Source organism: Passer montanus, unplaced genomic scaffold, assembly GCF_014805655.1.
Source record: "Passer montanus isolate IOZ18808 unplaced genomic scaffold, ASM1480565v1 scaffold226, whole genome shotgun sequence".
Taxonomy (NCBI): Eukaryota; Metazoa; Chordata; class Aves; order Passeriformes; family Passeridae; genus Passer; species Passer montanus.
In genome coordinates this window covers 279,453-298,284 of record NW_024366882.1, presented here as the reverse complement: position 1 = coordinate 298,284, position 18,832 = coordinate 279,453, and the positions used below count along the sequence as shown (strand labels likewise).

The window sequence follows — 18,832 nt, the reverse complement described above, 5'->3', positions numbered from 1 at the left end:
TTTATTGTGCATAATCATTCCCTTATTAGCAGGAATCTTTGAAGTGATTCAGGCTCTAATTTCAGCATTTCAAACTCATAGGTTTATATTGAAAAACCATAGTGAGCTCCTGTAAGTGACCCATTTTTTTTCCCTCTGTATTCTCTATCTCTGCTAGGGTTTTCTACGTCTTCCCAATAAATTATGCATCACAATTTGCCATTTCAAAAATAATTAGAACTCCAAGTTAAACAACAAGGAATATCTGAGAGCAATACATTTTAGAAGAGAAGTGTTTTGCACTTGGGGCAAAACCAATCCCAGCTGCATTGCCACTGAATTATAGATATCATCATATTGAGAGATGCACTTTCAGTGTACTTGGAGTGATCGGGTAGCCTGTGGAGACTCTACAGCCCCATGACGAAGAGAGATGCACTTTCAGTGTACTTGGAGTGATTAGGTGGACATGGGGAGACTCCACAGCCCCATGACGAAAATCTGCTCCAGGAGAACCAGCTTTGCCTCCCAGACAAAATACTTCACAAGCACTCCCTTTCCTATGGCCCTGTGAGGTGTTGCAGGAATAACAGAGGGAAAGCTGGGAAGCGAGGGGAGAAACTTCACAAAGTAACACAGGAGTGGAAATTAATTTGATGCTGGAACTATTAACTCCAGACAGACAGGAGAGCATGCTCTGAGTCTTCTCCTGTTAGGATTAGGCTGCAAACTCACTGGAGCAGGACAGACCTCTTTATGCCACATTTCTGAACCCTGTGCAACAACCAGCCCATGGTCTCAGATTCTTCCCAAGTGCTGAGGCACTGTAAGTTATACCCCCTGCCCTTCGTTCATTCTGTGCATTTTTACTTTGTCATCAAATGCTAACAGTGGATTTTCAGGAGAGTCAAGCCCCTCCCCAGAACAGAGGCTGACTGAAACCTTTGTGCACCCTCAGGGAATTTACAGCTGCTGTACATTACAGGAAATCCAAACAGAACACACCAATGACTCCACAAGCTTGCTATGCAGACAGTGGCTTGCATCCTACTTTCTGCAAAGCAGGAAGCCTCCAACCAAAGCATGATTTTCTTGTCTGCTTATCCCCTAATTCCCATGTCAACCTCAGAGATAACAATAACCTAGTCTGGGGGAAACTAAAACAGGTATCTAGTGTGAGTAAGCAATGCACAAGTCCCAAACAACTGCTTCCCAAACAAAGAAGGTTTAGCATCTAATAAATTTAGGTCTCTAAAGCTGGCTAGGAATATATGGTTGGCTTCAACCCAGCCTGACACTATCCCTGCCTGAACAGATGAGGCAGGGATGAGGAAACTCATTGCTGAAGGTAGTGATGTGGCCAAGCCATCGGAAGGTCTTGCAAGTTTCTAGGAAATGCTGTCTCACCATATTTGGCTTTAGAGGACTCTACTCAGCCCTACTTTTGTGCTAATCGACAGAAGGAAGACTTTTTCCAGGGGCTGGTTATTCTAAGCCCATTCATTCAAGAGCCCATTGGCCTAAACTCAGAAGGAGCTGGCACAATCCTCCCTAAGACCAGGCTGATAACAGCCTCTGGCTTGATCCAGGACAGAGGATGTCAGCCAAGACCTCAGCTGTCACGCAGAGATTAAACTTCACTAAAAACCCCACAAAACAAAACCAAAGCAAACCCACAGTGATGACATGTTCAGTTACAGCATCAATCTGGGTTCAAGAGGAGGGAAAAAACCTCAACCCGAACCAAAAACAAACAAACAAACAGGGTAAAAAACCATTACCCTGAACAATTTTATTTGAAACCAGTCCTGGACTTGAGGGGGTTCTAAGAAGTCATTACAGAGCTTCCACGCAGCATGGAAGGCAGCCAAGCAATTAATTTATCAATTGGCTCATGTGAGTGAATGATATCTGTGGGGAATGTTGACCCGTTTTTTTCAGAAATCCCCCCAAAAAGGATAGTGAAAAAAGCCCAAGTTTCTTTTCACACAGAACAAATCTGTAGTTTATGGTCTGCTAAGCAAAGCCCAGGGACAATGTGTCCCTCGGTGTGGTCAGAAGTGAGGTCCAGGCAGCATGGCCTGGGGACCCCACAAGGAAACCTGCAGCATCCAAACGAGACTGCCTAAACAGGTTCTGAGCTCTTCTCGGACATATCCAGTTCTTTCATGGCATCCTGATCTCATCCCTTGTCCTTTATGATGAGCTTGACCCACACTCCCTGCTCCTAACACACTTTATCCACAAATTTTCTATTTTCTTGCCTTGGGGTTTGCTCCCAAGCACAGTGAATTCATTCATTTGCTGCTGTAAGACAAAGACACAGCCACCAGTCATCACAAGGAAAGTATCCAAAAAGGTCCATCACCCTGGAGTAGAGCATCACATATTTATTGGAAGCAGAAACCTTGGATCACATTGATAAAATGAACAGTTTCACTCTTACTAGCTCAGACAGAGCTCAATGCCATCAAGCTGTGGCATGTAATGAGGTTCACTTCATTAACCACCGGCCATCACAGTGCATCCTTCCCCATCAGCCTTCCCTGATTAACCTTCTTACTCAAGACAGGCACACTTGTTGGAAATAAGCAAGCCCATTAAATCTGCCTCATTTGAATACATGTGTGATCTGGTGCCTTTTAGGATACTTGAAATGACTAACAGATGTGTTTCCTGGACAGCATGGTCTTCCTGCTGTCTACCACCTCTTGGTGTGTCCCTCCCACCCTTTATATCGTGTCTCACTGCTACTAGAGAGAGAAAATTTTTCTCTGCATCTCCTCTAGTCTCTCAGCTGTCAAAGATCATTTTTTCAACTCTTCTTTTTCCCAAGACCCACACCTTTCCCTCCCCTGCACTACTTGTTCAGAAAATGATGACTGCTCATTGGTCCATTGGCTGGCTGTGATTGTGTGACACACTCTGATTTCCTGCAATCCTCATTTACAGCGTACTGATGGTGCAAGGAGACTTAGCACTGGGCCAGAACTGTGTTCTGCACTGCACAAACAGGGCAAAGCATCAGTCCTGAGCCCCTGACAATGTGCCCAGAGGGACATACACACAATAATGCAGTACCACGCCGTGCTTGGTATTACCTTCAGGACTCTGATAGCTTTACAAAGAAAGGAAGTTTTCATTGTTTGTAAACCTATTTAATTTATTTAGAAGCAGTCAATTATGTTTACTGGGCTATGAAAGAACAGGAAGCGTCTGGCATCCACAGAGATCCAGACTGATCTTTCTGTCTCTTCTTGACAAGCAGCCAGTTTTGAGACCTATCTCGCCAGGCATACTAACACCTCCACTTGCTTCCTACCCTGAGCTGCTGGGGAGACAGAGCCTTGCCACATCCCAAGGGAAAAGGGGAAATCTCAATCATGTGACCAGTATAAAACTGACCAGGAACAAAGATGGAAGATAAAAGTAATGAAAAATCGCCTAGAGCAAACCAAACTGCTATCCTTTCAGTGGTCCCATCTCCATGCTCACACACACTTCTGAAGCAAAAGTAAGTGCCCAGACAAGAGCAGAATCACTGCATTGTAAATTTACACAAAGGCAGATGAGATTAGAATCTGGCTATGCACTGTAAAGCTATCATAACTACAGAAATGAGAAGTGTATTATTAACTATCCCTTTTTACTATGTAGAACTAGAACAAAGTTATTTGAAGCATAAAAATTCTGGCAAAGGGTTGCCATATTTAATAAATCACTGAATCAATTATTCACTGTGAAAATCAATTACTTATTTTAAATGAGAATCTTATGAATAACCTCATGCCCTTTCATGCCATCTAAGAAAGTTGTAAGGGAATTAGTCGGCAAAAATTGCTGCACTTATCTTTTACGTGCTTTAAAAAGACCACACAAATACAGGGAATTTCTGCCAACAGAATAGTCCAGAACCCTTTTAAGAGAGTCAGGGTATTGCTGTGGATTTACACTGCAGTCAAAAGCAGAGTATGACCCATTGGGGTACCACCTATGATCGGTTATCTGGGTGCAATTCAGAAGCAATCCCAGTGAGTCCATGCCATTTCACAAATGAGAAATCAGAATATGACCAGCCAACTCTATACAAACGCCTCAACAACGTGACCTACATTAAGTATATACTTAAAGGAACCAAAAGTGTATCTTCACAGGTCAGGAAATATTGCCATGAATCTCCATGGAGACACTATTAAGTGAATATTGCATGGTCTTGCAGCAGCTCCCCCCGCTCCTGCTTTTAAAGGTTTGCTGATATGTGCTTGTTTTCAGGAAAAGCTGGAAGTCCCGGCGCAGTCTGCTTCCTCCCACCTACAAAACTCCAGGAGCCCAACAGTGCAAAGTACTCACTGAGCTGTAGAGATATCCCTCAGCGTTCATGGCAACGTACAGACCTGCCTTCACCCCTTGGATTGCCACCACGCGAAGACCCACAGGAATTAGATTGAAAAGGGCTGTGGAAGGAAAAGAAAAGCAAATGTTATGGACACATCACCCTACATGGCCACTGCTAATTTTGCCCCAGGGCCAGCCCACCCCACTCCTGCCTCTTCACAAAAGTGACTGCACTAGGATCAAGCATCCTGCTTCCAGATACAGGGAAGGACTGCAGCCATGGAGGTGATGGTGAAAGGAAATTTTTAAGAGTACTGAGTTTGGCTGCCTCCCAAATGCCGTAACACACCCATCAGTCTGTCTGATCACTGCCTTTGCAATGCCAAGGGCTCATCCGTGCTCCCAAGCAAGAGCATCGTGACGGCTTTTTGAGGGCCCGCTGAGCCAGGGCAACTGCACATAGATAGACTTTGCCTGTGGCAAACACAACAACACAACTCAGTTTAGCTCCCCCTGAAACACATTTAAGCCTAGTCACACTTTCCTGCATTTGCCATATGCTAAAAGAGGACACAGACAGCGACCATGGCCAGAAGAATGCAAATTAACTTGACTGTGTGTTTGCCCATGTGATCCTGGGCTGTCAAGGGAATGAAGAAACTCAAGAAGAGATAGTGCTTCACTCTGGGACATCAGCACTGCTCCCCATTCAGGACCAGCACTGGAGAGGACAGAAGAGGACAAGATCTTCAATTATTCAGTTTTACTGCAGTCTTATTGATTAAAGCATTGCAACCACTTCCTCTCAGTTAATTACTTTATTGCTTGATTCCCACCCAGAAGACCCTATATCTCATTGAAAGACTCTTCCCATGAGTATATACATTAATGTACTGTCAGGCTTTTGCTACACTTCTAACAGCATGGGCTCAAAGAGGAGACTATTATCAGCACGGATAGACTGAGCACTGAAGCATTAGCATGGCTTTGTTTCTACTGAGCTTTATAGGACAAGAGTATTTAGATGTTGCAGGATCCCTTGTGCTTCAGCTTACAAAGAGCTAATTAGAACTCATCCCAGGAAGCTGAAGATAGGGAAAGATGGGCACAGGGTCAGGCAGAAATATAAGCACAAACACAGTGGAAATACTTCACTCAAGGTCTCTTCCTACGCAACAGCCCTGAAACAAGAATATGCAATGCCACTTTGCTCAGGACATCTACCAGGTGTCTTGGCTGTGCTGGTTTCAGGGTTGCCTCCAAAAGAGGATCAATAAATTCCAGTGCATATGAATATAATTTTTTCTTCACTTAATTCCCAAGGATGACTGAATGATTTCCCTCAATGAGCTGCCTAAAATGGAGACATCTCAAATCTAGTAAAAAAATCCCTCATCTCAGCCTCCTCTTGTGCTTTTATGCACCATATTCCGTAAAACATCAAAGCACGTGCTGAAGTCTTACCAAATCCAGTGCCTGTATGTGTGTTTTTGAGGGACAATGTCAATAGATGTATATGGAAAATGCAGTCCAGGCCAGGTATTGGTCTGTGAATAACTGGAGTCAAGGACAGTGCTACTCTGGTACTGTCCCTAGACAAGACAAACCCATCCCCGAGTAACTACTCAGCATTAGAAGTGTTGCCTATCCCTTTCTCCTGACCATGAAGGTCTAAAACCTTCTGCAATTAACAAGTCTATAAGCAATTCCCCTTCCCTATTTCTTCCTCCTACTGAAAAATGGAGCATATTACTGCTAATAATGAAAAAAAATGGGCATCATCATTCATTTCCTACAGCCAATTTGTCTTGCATAGGGAACTTGTGACAGACCATTCAAAGCATTCATTAGGCAGCAAGGTGATAACACCCAGAATTAGTGGTTGAGAAGTTCCACTTGGAAGCACCCCCGTGTCTCCAAATCTCTTTTCACCTCTACATGCAAAGGGAGCAAAGGAACAACCCTGCTGTGCTGTGCTACAGCAGGAGGACCACTGCCACTTCCCAAACTCCCTGGGACCCTTCACCCACGACCATGGCAGAGCATCTCCTCCTCTATGCAGGGGAGCAAGTGGGCAGGCAAGCATGAGGACACAAAGCTGACAGAGGTAACTGGCAGCCAAAAGAAGTTTTAAGAAGCAAATATCTTCCTCTATTAAAAAAAACAGTGGTTTGGGTCAATCAAGATTCTGTAAATTCCCAGAGCAACGTCTGCACTCCAATCTAGAAATGCCTTTGTAAAAGTTGATGCCTTTTACTATGATGCTTCCAAATAAACATTTCATATTTTGAACAGATTTAAAAGCTTATAAGCTTAAAAGTAAGAATGTAAAAATGGAGGAAAACCCCTCAATCAACCTCAAAAGCAAGAGGTCTCATTTTTCGTCTCAAAAAAAGATCTGATTCATTTGAAACAGCAGATTTGAAAACGGGAAAGAGGACTAGTTGTGGTAGAATAGAACTGGACACTGAGGGTGCTGATGTGAGAAAGAGAAAAATTTAAAAATGCTTTTAAAACTGTTTCTTTACTGCAAATGGCACATATTCTATGCCATCTGCAACTTCATGGAAGGAACATGTTCTTTTACTTCATGGGCAAAAGGGAAAAAAACTTAAAGATATTGAATATTTGTGCCCCTTTTCTTTCATTACATCTTACCATCTTCAACCCGTGGTATTTACACCTAACCCTACTACTTCTAGCACACTCCAGTCCTAAATGCATGAGTATATTGTCACTGTTATGTTATGGTAATTTATCAGCTAAATTCTGAATGCATGATTCCCTATGGGTCTAAGTTATCTACAGAAAGGGAAGAGTGAGGCAAGACCTGCCATATATAAGATGTGCTCAGCTTTAAACAGCAGCAAGTCAGAGGAGCTAAAGTAAATGATAACAGGTGATTTGCTCCTGAGCAAGACATTTGTGCTGCACATGAATAGCAAAGAACTGATGGAGGATGCAATAGGCCAGAGCAGCCTCAGTGCATGAGGAGGTGAGGATTAAGGTCCTGAGGGGAGTGAGGAAGGCTGCTGAGATGATCAAGAGGCTCTGGTGCAACATATAACGAAAGAAGAGACAGAGGGAACTGCATTTGCTGCACTCAAAGAAGGCAAAAATTCTTCTCAGAGGAACACAATGAGAAGACAAGAGGCACTAGACAAAAGCGTTAAATAGAAATGAGGACTGGATATGAAGAAAATTCTCTACAAAGAAAATAGTGCAGCACTGGAACCCGAGAGGTTATGAGAGGTTATGCAATAGCTAATTGCTAGAAATGTTTGAAAGAACTCGACAAGGCTCTGTACAGCTGAAGATAATCCAAGTGGGATGCTGGAATGCAAGCCTCTTTAATATTTTGATGTTTCTAGCTGGAAATCCCAAAAAATAGCCTAGATATGCTGGGCTGATTCCATCTGTTCAGTCCAGTTCACCTATCCTTTCTGTACTGTCCATTTGCCAAAGCCTTTCAGATGTTCAACATGATGATGTGGGCAGACAAGGAAGTCCACTTGCTTCTATGATGGGGCATTACCCTGCTCAGCCCAGGAGAGAGCAGTAACAATGCAAGCACTGACAGCAGCAGTGAGCCCTGAAAGGCCATTTGAGATCACTGAAGCTGGGAGGAAAAGATACTGCCCCAAGCTGGGGTTCATACATCACAGGAGGAACACAAACAGGGGCCATACACCACGAAAATACACTCCAGTGGGAAGAAAACTCTTCACATATGCCAATAGCCAGAGAATGTGCCCCCTTGCTTACATTGAGATGGCACGTCTCTAACAGCATGGCAGAAGGAACAGATGTCCCAAGTGCTGGCTCCTGGGAAGCTGGATGGATGCCCATTCAAATGCCATTATAATTTGGCTTCTGGGTTTTTTTTTTTCTTTAAGTGAGTGGAGGTGGAAAGTAAATGCCATCAGCTTCAAGAACATAAAAAAATGGGCAACAGATAATTAATTTTAAAATTGCTTAAATATTAGCAGTTCCTCTTGCATAAATAACTGGGTTTTTATTAGAACTTTTAATTCCATCAGATGTATCTGAGGGACATGGCGTGTCTCATTTTAAACATTTATTTTGTCAGAGTAAACCAACCTAATGTATTCCATGAAAATTATGCATCATTTCACAATGCTAATTTGAATAATCAGTGTGGGGATACAGAACACAAAGCAATGTATGGAACACAGTGTTCACCAACTGTTTAACTGTGCTAAGATGACTTCTGCATGGAGAATAGATGGTGATCTAGGATGGGAAGGATCCTCTTGTGGCCCTCTAGAGTGCCCTTCCCTGCCGTGGATGCAAGTTAACCAACTGCTCTTCAGGGATGGGAAAATATTATTTATCTAGTCTTTGATGAGTTGTGCTCTTGCACACACTTCTGACTGGCTGGTCAGGAATCTTCTGCAGAAGCACTTCAAAACAGAAAATTGCAGTGAAGCAAGTCTGTAAGCTGTTCACTTAGACAAGCAACTTTGGACGTTCTTCTGGTCAAAATTGGAGATTTTTTTTGGAGGAAGAGAAACGAAAAAAGGCAATCAGCTTTATTTTGGCACTTCCAAAGTGCAAAATGTGATTTCGTCTCAAAGCTGTAACTGGAAGCTTTATATATTCTAAAATGTTCATTCACACTGAAGATTTATTGATGAGACCATGTGGTAAAAAGCTATATAAAATTGAATAAAGCACAGTCCTAATTTCATTTTCAGGAGCCAAATATTATCAGGTTGGATATTTCCCTCTTTTGAGATCCCCTGAGATCAGAAGCTGGGGAATTCTTTGGCTTCAATCTTCTCTCAAAAACTTGCCTAAACTTTCCAGCATAGTCCCTGACTTCGAGCCAGTGGCTTGGCACACTTCAGTGAGATGCCTCCTGTCCCACCAAGCTGCCGAGGCAGGGATGCCATCTCACCAGATAAATTTACACTCTAGAAGTGTACTTCAGCCCATCTATTTCCAGTTAAGAACACTGGGTGGAAGCAGCTCTCAAGTACTCAGCACCTGGCCAAACTCCTCTCTGGGAGTTTCTCGGGGGGATGTATAAATCACAGCTCTTTGGGCAATTGGGGCCCAGCCTCAGCCACGGGAACTCAGGAGGTTCCTCTGCAACCACTGAGAGTGCAGCAGCTTCCCTCATCTCCCCTGTCACTCTGAAATATTGCAGAACTGCTCTTACATCTCTCTGCTGTTTACCTAAATTCATCCCTGCTCCCATTTAAGCCCATTACTTTGTTGTTCAATCCTCCATGATAGATGAGGGCAATGAATCCCTGTCATCTCTAGCATATCTTCCCATATTTTTGACAAATAGGTTTCCAATGGGATTTTCTGCAGTTCAAGTTTAAGAACACCCCAGGTCTTCTTCCTTTAAGAAAAGGCAGCTAATACAGCCTACTGAACTCACCCCATGTGCTGGGTCTGTCTGAGAGAATCTCAAGGCCAGACTTTTGAAGGAGACCTCCTGAGTCTGAGTGTAGAAGTGTGTGTGTCTAAGTCCACAGATTCTCCTGCTTCACACATAAATCAGAAATTATCTTATTGCAATTTGCAGTATTTAATTTCTTCAATATGAGTGTAGGAAAAAGGACTAAAACCTGACATTTGCATTTGATACAGAACACGTTTCTGGTGGATGCAGCCTCCTGAGTCATTGCACAAGGGCTTTGCCAGCCACCTGCAATTTCAGTCACCATCTTCCCACGGCTCCTCTCTCCTCTATGGACCCTCAGCCCTGAGCTGCCTGCAGCAGGGCAGCCCCAGAACACAGCATGCTCCTGCTACAGCACCCTGCAGCTTCCTGGGGATGGGGTAAACACCAGGGATGTGGGGCTGCAGCCACCCTGCACCCCTGTCCAAGTGCACCTTCACAGGACAATGCCAACGCTGCACCCCTACAGACACCTGCAGCCCAGGCCCTGCCCTCCTGGAGGAATGCCACCTCCAATCCAGCCAGGAGCTTTGAATTAAACCAAAATTTGTCTGCAAATCAAGCAGGCTCCTCCTTTCACAAAGTACATAAAGTTTGCTTCCATCAACCCTATCACACAGATTAACATTTGTTCACCTCTAATAATGACTGGCCAAGCTGGCCAGGTTAAATACCCCTTTAGCAGTGGTACAGGGAGCTCCAAACCAACATAGAGAAGAAAAAGCTAGACTTGAATCCTACCCTGTTGATGCAATTTGTGGCAGCAAGGATCTGAGCTTAACTGCCCACTCAGGGACAGCACTCTGATGCCTATGAAATGCAGAGATGCTGCCAAAAATATTCTACACCTTTTTTAACCTTTTGAAGAGTTTCAGCATTGACAAAACAACTTCCTCTTCAAAAGGAAGATTGACTACTGTTTTGCATGCATTTAAACCTGTATGGCTCCTGCACATGGCCATGGTTTTTAAACTGTGTGGCTCTGCTGCCCTTTGTTGTCCAGCACAAACCCAATCCTTCTGAACAGGGTTTTGGAAGATGACCTCCTTTGACAAGGTCATTTGATACCCTCAGCCCCTACACCAGCCTCAAAGCACGAGACTTCAGCAAACAGCTGCTTTTCTCCAGCCTAGAAATTCCTGATGCTTGCTGAATTTTTGAGGCTAAAATAGTGGAAACGATTTTCTCCTCTTCTCCTTGGAGAGAGAATTCCCCGTATCCTTTACCCACGTGGCATGTGTATAAATATAATCTCCTTTCTCTTCTGGCAGCAATTCAAATCATGGGTTTTATTCTCCACCCCACCCAGATGGCAGTTACAGAATCGGGGCAGGAGGGAAGAAGATCGGAGAGGAAACATATGAAATTTTACTGGCAAGATTTAAAGGGGACGGATAGATAGAAAAAAATATGCAGAAAACAGCTGTCTTCCTCTTAATTTGATCTTTTCAAAAATGAAGTTGCACAAGTGAGAACCACTAGGTGATGCATTTGATTGTAATTGGGTTGCAAAACAGGCTAATTTTTCTTACTGTAGTCACTGTTTTCGTCCTTGGTCCCATCAATTGTACCATCTGGGTGCATCTGCAGGAAGTATTCCTGCTGGCTGAATAACCTTGTCACAATTCCTTTCAGCTGGGGTTCTGCAAAATAAAAATAATAATTATTACCAGATATACTGAGTAGCACAAGACCCAATTTGCTTGTCCCCCATTAAGCCCTGAGTAAATGTAGAAGTGCTTGGCAGCTAAGACTGCTTTCAGTGATTCCTTTCAAGCATGGCTGTGAAATATTCTCATATAATACACAGACAGGCAAACACAATTGAGATCAGATGAGCAGGTAAAATGAAATGCATACTTGGTGCAGTAGAAACAGATTAAGGAACATCAATTCTCTGAAAGGTACCTACCAAATGGAAGTACTTAGACAGTTGATGTATTTAGAATATGCCACTTGTTCAGAAGAGTATTTGCTAACATTGTTGCAAAGAATGTGCTCATTGTTTCTTATTCTGCTTGTGAAGCCAACCACCTTGCTTCTTTGTATGGTTGAGTCACTATCATGCAGTGCCAGTTTTATACCAATGAAAAGCTAAGTAAATCACTGGTATTACAGTGGTGTAAACCCAGAGCAACTGAATGCTGAATCAGGGCTGCATGTGAGTGCAACTCTGTGGGACTTGGGGAGAAAAATTTGGAAAGGGACAGACACAAGACATTTCCAAAACTGACTGCTGAAGCATTTATAGGCACCTCAGACCACCTCTGTTGCAAAATCCTGCATGTTCTCCCCGTCCTAAAACATGTGCCACACACTCTGGCAGATTAGAATTATTTGTTTCAAACAGGGACCTTTCCCAGTCCTGTGTATCATGAGCCAGCCATGCTCTGGCAGGCTCTTCCCTATTGCCTCTACAACATTTTATACTTTCCTGCTGAAGGGTAAAATGAAAACATGAAAAAAAGCAAAGCCAGCTTGAACTTCACATGACAGAGGTGTGCAGCTTTACCACCTGTCTCCTTGTCACCCTACCAATCAAACAAAAACTAAGTGGTCAAAACCAAATTCAATTGTAATCGTGCAAGATTAAAAATTTGTCACAGGCATTGCTGCTGGAACACAAGTGAGCTGACTGTGTGTGAGCAGACACACTTACTGCATGGAGGACATCCTCCTTGTGTGACAGGACTTTGTGGTTTTATGCGACCACCCTCCAAAAGTAAATAAATAAGACCCAATTATTGCTGGCTCAATGGACAGGAAAGAACCCAGCGTAGCATACCAAAATCTCGTCAGGCTCCTGCCTTTCATGCCTCTGGTGAGGCTGTTTAATAAGCCATGCTCGTTACATAACCGTGGTCACGTTGTGTGTTGATGTTCCCATCCGGAGCCCCGCTCCCGCTGCATCCCTGCACGACTCCCCTTTGGGGAACCCTCACCCTGCTCTCCTGCACTGACAGCAGCAGCAGCAGGCATCTCAGATGGAGACAGGCTGCAGGTGCAAAGGATTTCAGTTTCAGCAACCCCTAGCCAGGGGAGAGTCAGGTACTTTCTCACAGCCACAAAAGCCACTGACTAAGTCAGATCAGATGGTTTCTATGCTGCCTTAAAAAAGAAGTGATTTCAGCGCAGTGAGTGCTGTAGGCTGCAGTCAGGCTTTCTCCCAGCAACTCTCAATGCTGGGACAGTAAATAAGCACAATTGTACTGGTCATTAACTAGGAGCTAGTGCTGGTCAAGCCAACATATGTCAAAGTGACACCTAGCAAAACACTTAGCTCATTCTTCTTACCTAAATGCATTACCTATTTTGCTGAATGCAGAAGTTTGATTTAACTTGCTTTTCGTTAGAAAAGCACATCAAAGCTAGAGGAAATGAAAAGCTGCATTCTCAGGCACAGATGCCTGCACCACCCTCCTCAAGTCCGTCCCATTTCTCCCTTTTATCTAATACCACAATAGTAAAGGCACTAATAGGCACTCTTTGATATGAGACACCTACATTTGAGTCCCTGAATGAATCTTAGCCTTAATTTTACTCACTGGTTAAATTTTAATGTTGAAGTACTTTGCATGAAATGGAAGAGCTCCCAGAAGGAGAGATTTAGAAGATGCTCTGCAGTCTGAGGCTTTCTGTATGCTGGAGAAGTGACGAGGTCTTGTCTTAAAGCTCTCTGAAGAGGACCAAGGAGAGAAAACAACCCTGACCTTATCTCTTTTCTTCGGAAGATGGCTTAGCTACAGGATAGAATTACAATAGCACCTTTTCTTCCTTCTTAAGGATGCAAACTATATTTCAACCATGCAAATAATTTTGGAACAGGAAAATCTCTCCCACTTCTACTAAATAGCCTACCATGTAAAACACTGACCAAATCTGCTTGTTATTAATAACTTATGACATTTTCAGAGTTTATCAGAATAGCACCCAAGATCCCCTGATGCTTCCTTACATCCTTTCTATAGATGCAAACACTTGCACCAGAAGGCTGTATCACTATAGCAAATACAGGCTAAACCCTTTCAGGTTCCTTTCTCTTACTGACCTGACACACACCTGGTCAGCTTTAACAACTGCCCTCTTCATAATGCCAGCCATTTCTGAGTCATGGCCTACCTAGGGACAAGTTGGAGGGGAAATCTTGTGTTACATGACCTGGTTTTGCTGAACTTTGAGGCTCACACCCAAACTCAAAAGTAAAACCCAAAGGGAGTGAAGCAGAGAGTTCTCAGCCATACATAAAACCACATTCCTCCTGGCCCTAACACAGTCTGAAAGCAGCAGAGCTCCTGTCTCTCCTCACTGCACAGATGCTCTTCTGCAGGAACATCCCTGCCCACACTCATTTAGGATGCCCTGTAGCAAAAAAATGCCTCTTCCAGACACCGAAGGATCAGAGAGCATTTCAGAGACACACAGGTCTCTACCTCCCTGGTTTTTTCATTTTCTTGGGTCTCTTTCTACAGCAGAGAAGCTGCACTTCCAGGTACCTTTAGCTACCTGAACTAAACACAGGAGCAGTGCAGGGAGGTGCACAGCCAGCACCGAGCTCTCTCCTCTAACACAAGGAGGGCTGGGGAGTCACCTGAGCAATGGGTGATTTGTCTCACCCAGTACAGCCATCTCTCCACCTGAGCTGATCTCTCTTTGCATCCCCAAACCCCCACAGGCTGGCCAGACCAGGTCCAAAGGGTCCCAAAACTACCAGTACCTCTCCAGTGCCTGCAAAGGAAGCAGCTCAAACACAAACAGGTGCACAGGTGACAACAGCTGCTGGAATAGCTGCTTCCCACCAGGGAACCTCTTGTCTTATGTCTGGGCATAAAGTGACGTACTGGGATTTGCCATTCATACAGTAAGCAGTGTGGCTGGTGGCCCACAGACAAAATTTTGGGCAAAGACAACTTTTAACAAGGAGCAAGGAATTACTCATCTTCCCCTCTCAGTATGGAACTATTACCAGAAGAGAAAATTTTATAATCACAGGACGGGAACTTTGCTGCTAGCCCAGAGGTAAAATGCTGCACGTGACTTTTAGGAGACCTACTTTTGTCATATCATATATTTTAACATCACTTCTTTCCATCTACAGAGCAATTCTATCAGTCTTCCAGCACTGCCAACCCTTATGCTCAGCACTTGTGCTGAAAACCTCAGTTTATAGAAAAAAAGCCCTCAAAACCAGTAAGTCTCCTTGTCAATTAAGGATGCTGAGACACCCTGGTAAGTCAGAACAGAAAGACAATGAAATAGACTGAGAACTTTCCAGGCAATAAAAAGAGAACCACCCTTCCCAGCAGATATTATTGACAGTGCTTATTGGAGTACCAGGGGGGAAAAAATACAATAAAACCCCACAACCTCTACACTTTTGTCTGTATTTCCCTCAATGATACTGCTCCAGGCTATATTCAATAAGAGAGAATCAAACTGTAAAATAAAGGGAAAAAATGCAGCACAGATAAGCAAAAACTCTGCTATGAGCACTTTTTTCTATAATTCTTAGAATTTATCACAAAACAAACTTAAACCTACTCTCTAACCTCAGCCTTGTAAAGCAAATGGGACCCAAATCCTCTTGCTTTTAAAGGTGCAATACTGCATAACACACTGGGGATAAACCTATTCCTCCCCCTCAGGCTCATCCATGTGCCCTTCCCTTCTGCTATAGAAGCAGCTTTCCCTGCAGAAATGGAACTGAACTAACATGGATGAGACTTCAGCACCAACTTAGTGTCTCCCTAAACACAAAGTCAAGCACTTCAGAATGGATTTAAGAAAGATGTTCTTGCTGCCTTAATCCCAAACTACTGACTGAAGAGATTTCCATGCAGCTTCTATTCCCAGTGCAAGACTCCAAGCTACAAGGTTTCCCATGCAATATGCAAAGGGATATTTTTATCCCCACTTTATAAGCAATGCTACTATACTTCATAATGTTTACTTTAAAGATCTTGCTCTAGCTGCTCATATACAGCTGTTGAGGGCTGGGGACTACTGGAGAAAAGTCAGTGGACTCTCTTTATGCAGATGCAATAAGCTCAGTTCCTTCCAGTGTGGCAATTCTGGAAGACGCAAGGGAAGATCATGCTCAGGAAGCATCACAATGGGGACATCAGAGTGCAGAACAGGAACAGAGAGCAAGACCTAAGCTGTAACTCTCCTAGTGTGTAGCATCTGTCAGACTGGGCACTTTACCTTCAGTGAAGACACAGTTGTCACCTAATGACCCTTCTGAGGGCAGTCAGCCACTGACAACTCACTAAACAACCCCTGAAGAGCATCTTGCTTGGTTACCCTTTCCACAGTCCAAGCTCACCACTTCTGCCTGCCCTGCTTTTAACTTTCTGAGCCCTCTGGCACAGCTGAGGCTAACTAAATCATGATCTGACTGCTAATCTTCCTGTCTCTACTTAAATGGTAATGTGATGCTGCCATTATTCACTTCTGCTGTCCTGCTGCTGAGCCTTAAAGTCATCTCAGTTCACCATGAGCTGCTGTGCTTCCTGCCTTATTATGCAGCTACACAGTGATCTTCATCCTCCTGGGGCTTGCCAAGGACATGATAGTTGCAGGGTGCTCACATGCACTTTGTTTGATCTCCAGGGGCATGCTCACTGAAGGCCAGAGGATCATGGCTAAATCAGCTGCTCTGCAGAGTCATGTCCCTCACCCTCAAGCTGCAGGTATTGCTGAAGATAATCTGCTGTGTGCTGTGGGGGAAAGAGCAAGAGCAATGACAGAAATATTAGTCTTTAATGACCTTTTCATTTAGCTCTCCTGTTTAAGGTGAATAAGGAACTCACCCCTTAAATGGAAAATGGAGAACACAGAAGTATAATAACTCTGCACAGAGGAGCTATGAGGTTATGCATCAATGCAGCATTTAGCAAAGACCCACTAAAGGCAACAACTCCTGCTTATTTCCATCAGCAAAGAAGGAGCTATGAGGTTATGCATCAATGCAGCATTTAGCAAAGACCCACTGAAGGTACCAACTCCTTATTTCAAACAGCAAAGCAGCAGCACTAAACCCCTGGGGGAGGACCCCTACTCTCTTATCATCACTGCAGGGTAACTCAATTTGCTCTAAACCCTGCTCAGAAGCAGCAAAGAACAGGGCACAACACTGAATTCCAGCTGCAACTCCACTATGGAAGGCAGTCTGATATGGTCTCGTGTCTTTCAACTCTCAGAATGCCCCTTATTACAGCAACACAATGACATGAGGCTGCAGCAAGCCAGTCCCCACTTTCCCTTGGGCTGGGAGTGATAAAAAGACTCAACACAACCACACTCACAGAAATCACCTTAATCTGAATTCTCCAACTCAATGGCACAGAACTCCGAGCGACCACCTTTCAATGAACTCTGAAAAAAGATGAAGGGCTTAGTGACCTTTGAGGGATTTGAGCCACTGGCTCCAAGGATTCTTGCAATGCACAGCAATGCTCTTGGTTGGCAGGCAAGCCTCCACTTGAGGTTACTGGTGCAGAACTGCTTCTAAATCTACTTCAGAAGTTACCGTGCTGGGTGCCAGAGGTACTCATTGTGGGTTATGGCATAAACTCTGAAGCTCGTGGGGTTACTGCTCTCTGCACAACGAGCTGTCAAACAACAGATGACTCTGCAAGCTCAGATGGGAAGCAGCGATTTTCTATCCAGCAACCTGCAATAAGGTACAAGGAAGGCACCTACTGCAGAATTTCCACAGGAGACTTGCCCATTTGTTTGCTCTCTCACTGCAGCTCAGTGCCTCTGTCTGGTCTGAGCACAGCGAGGCTGTGAGAGATGCCAGCAGCAGGCTCCCAGAACAGTCCCTCTGGCACCTGCTAAGGACATCGGTCTGGTGAGGGACAAAGCATCTCCAGCCCTCCTCTGAACCACCTCGGCACGCTGCTGACTCCCTTCTGTGCCTGTGCAACAGTTTTGCTGAGGATGTGACTGCAAACATGGGAAATGTAATACATCTCAGCAGCATATTTCACCTAAATGTTCTTCAAACATTTGTTTATTGCAATTAAACATTTTAGCCTGGAATTTACACATTCCATTATTCTTATTTTCCCCCATTCAGGCTGCAGCTGTCATAATGGGAGGTTGATTTATGACTCACCTAACCAGCACTCAAATCCCTAGCACACCAAGCCCAGCATGCAAGTCAGAGCATAAACTGCTCCTAATTTACTCAGATTAACTCCGCATTTTAAGTGCCACTGCAGAAACCGCAGTTCCCCTCCCCTAAAAAGGATGGGTTCCAGAATACTCGATAAGCCAAATTTTGCAAACACAAATTTTGTAGACAGAGAAGGGCACCAAAATCCCTCCTTCAGAAGTACAGCATTAATAAAGGCTTGTAATAAATCGGCACGAGAATCAGCAAGCTCCATGCAGATTACTATGGTGACAGGCATCAGCACAGAACTCGGGGATGAAAGGCTGAGGGAGATAAATGTTGGGGCTGTTTTCCCAGCCAGGAGCTGCCAAATTCTCCAGGGTGTTTGAAGCTAAGATGAAGTAATTTGACTGTCTCAAATTAAATGCATCACTATCGACATAAGTTTAATAGCTCAACTCACTACAATGATTCACTGAACCCACCCAAACTGTGAAGCTCAGAAATAACACCACTCACAGCTGTGAAAGGAGCTACTGCCCTTGAGGCTCCGAGTGTTTCCTCTGGCCAAACACCCTGACCAACTCTGCCACGCAGTGACTGTGGCTGTAAGTCTTCAGCAGAGGCTGCACATGGCTGGCTGTGGCTGCACCTGCAGTGAGTCACGCACGGAGCAGGTCGGAGCACCGTGAGCCACACGCGGGGATCCTGGAGGACACTCCAACTGTGTCATGCAGGTGTGGAGGTGGGAAATCCTGCTGCAAAGTGCTGAGCGTTTTCAGCTCCCTCAGGAGTCACTCAGTGCACAGAAGTGCACAGGCAGAGGCAAGGCATTTATTTCCCAGTGTCACAGTGTCTTCCAGTTTCTGTCACTAAACTCAGCACAATTGTTTGGAGCTGAAGGACATGTATTCCTTGAGGAAGCCTACAAGCAGGTGGCCAGGATGGCCTGGGCAATGCTG

At 44.3% G+C, this 18,832-nt stretch overlaps 1 protein-coding gene across 1 annotated transcript in view; it reads right to left on the bottom strand.

Moving 5' to 3' along the window:
* Nucleotides 1-4,329: 4,329 nt before the first annotated feature.
* LOC120502651 (fibroblast growth factor 12-like) overlaps nucleotides 4,330-18,832 on the bottom strand; it is a gene marked incomplete at its 3' end in the record, with an annotated part of 29,020 nt that continues 14,517 nt past the window's right edge. The window contains exons 2-3 of the mRNA XM_039710228.1: nucleotides 11,284-11,394; nucleotides 4,330-4,433 (exon numbers count right to left, since the gene is read on the bottom strand). Of these exons, the coding sequence (XP_039566162.1) occupies nucleotides 4,330-4,433; nucleotides 11,284-11,394 (215 nt within the window). The remainder of the gene's footprint in view (nucleotides 4,434-11,283; nucleotides 11,395-18,832) is intronic.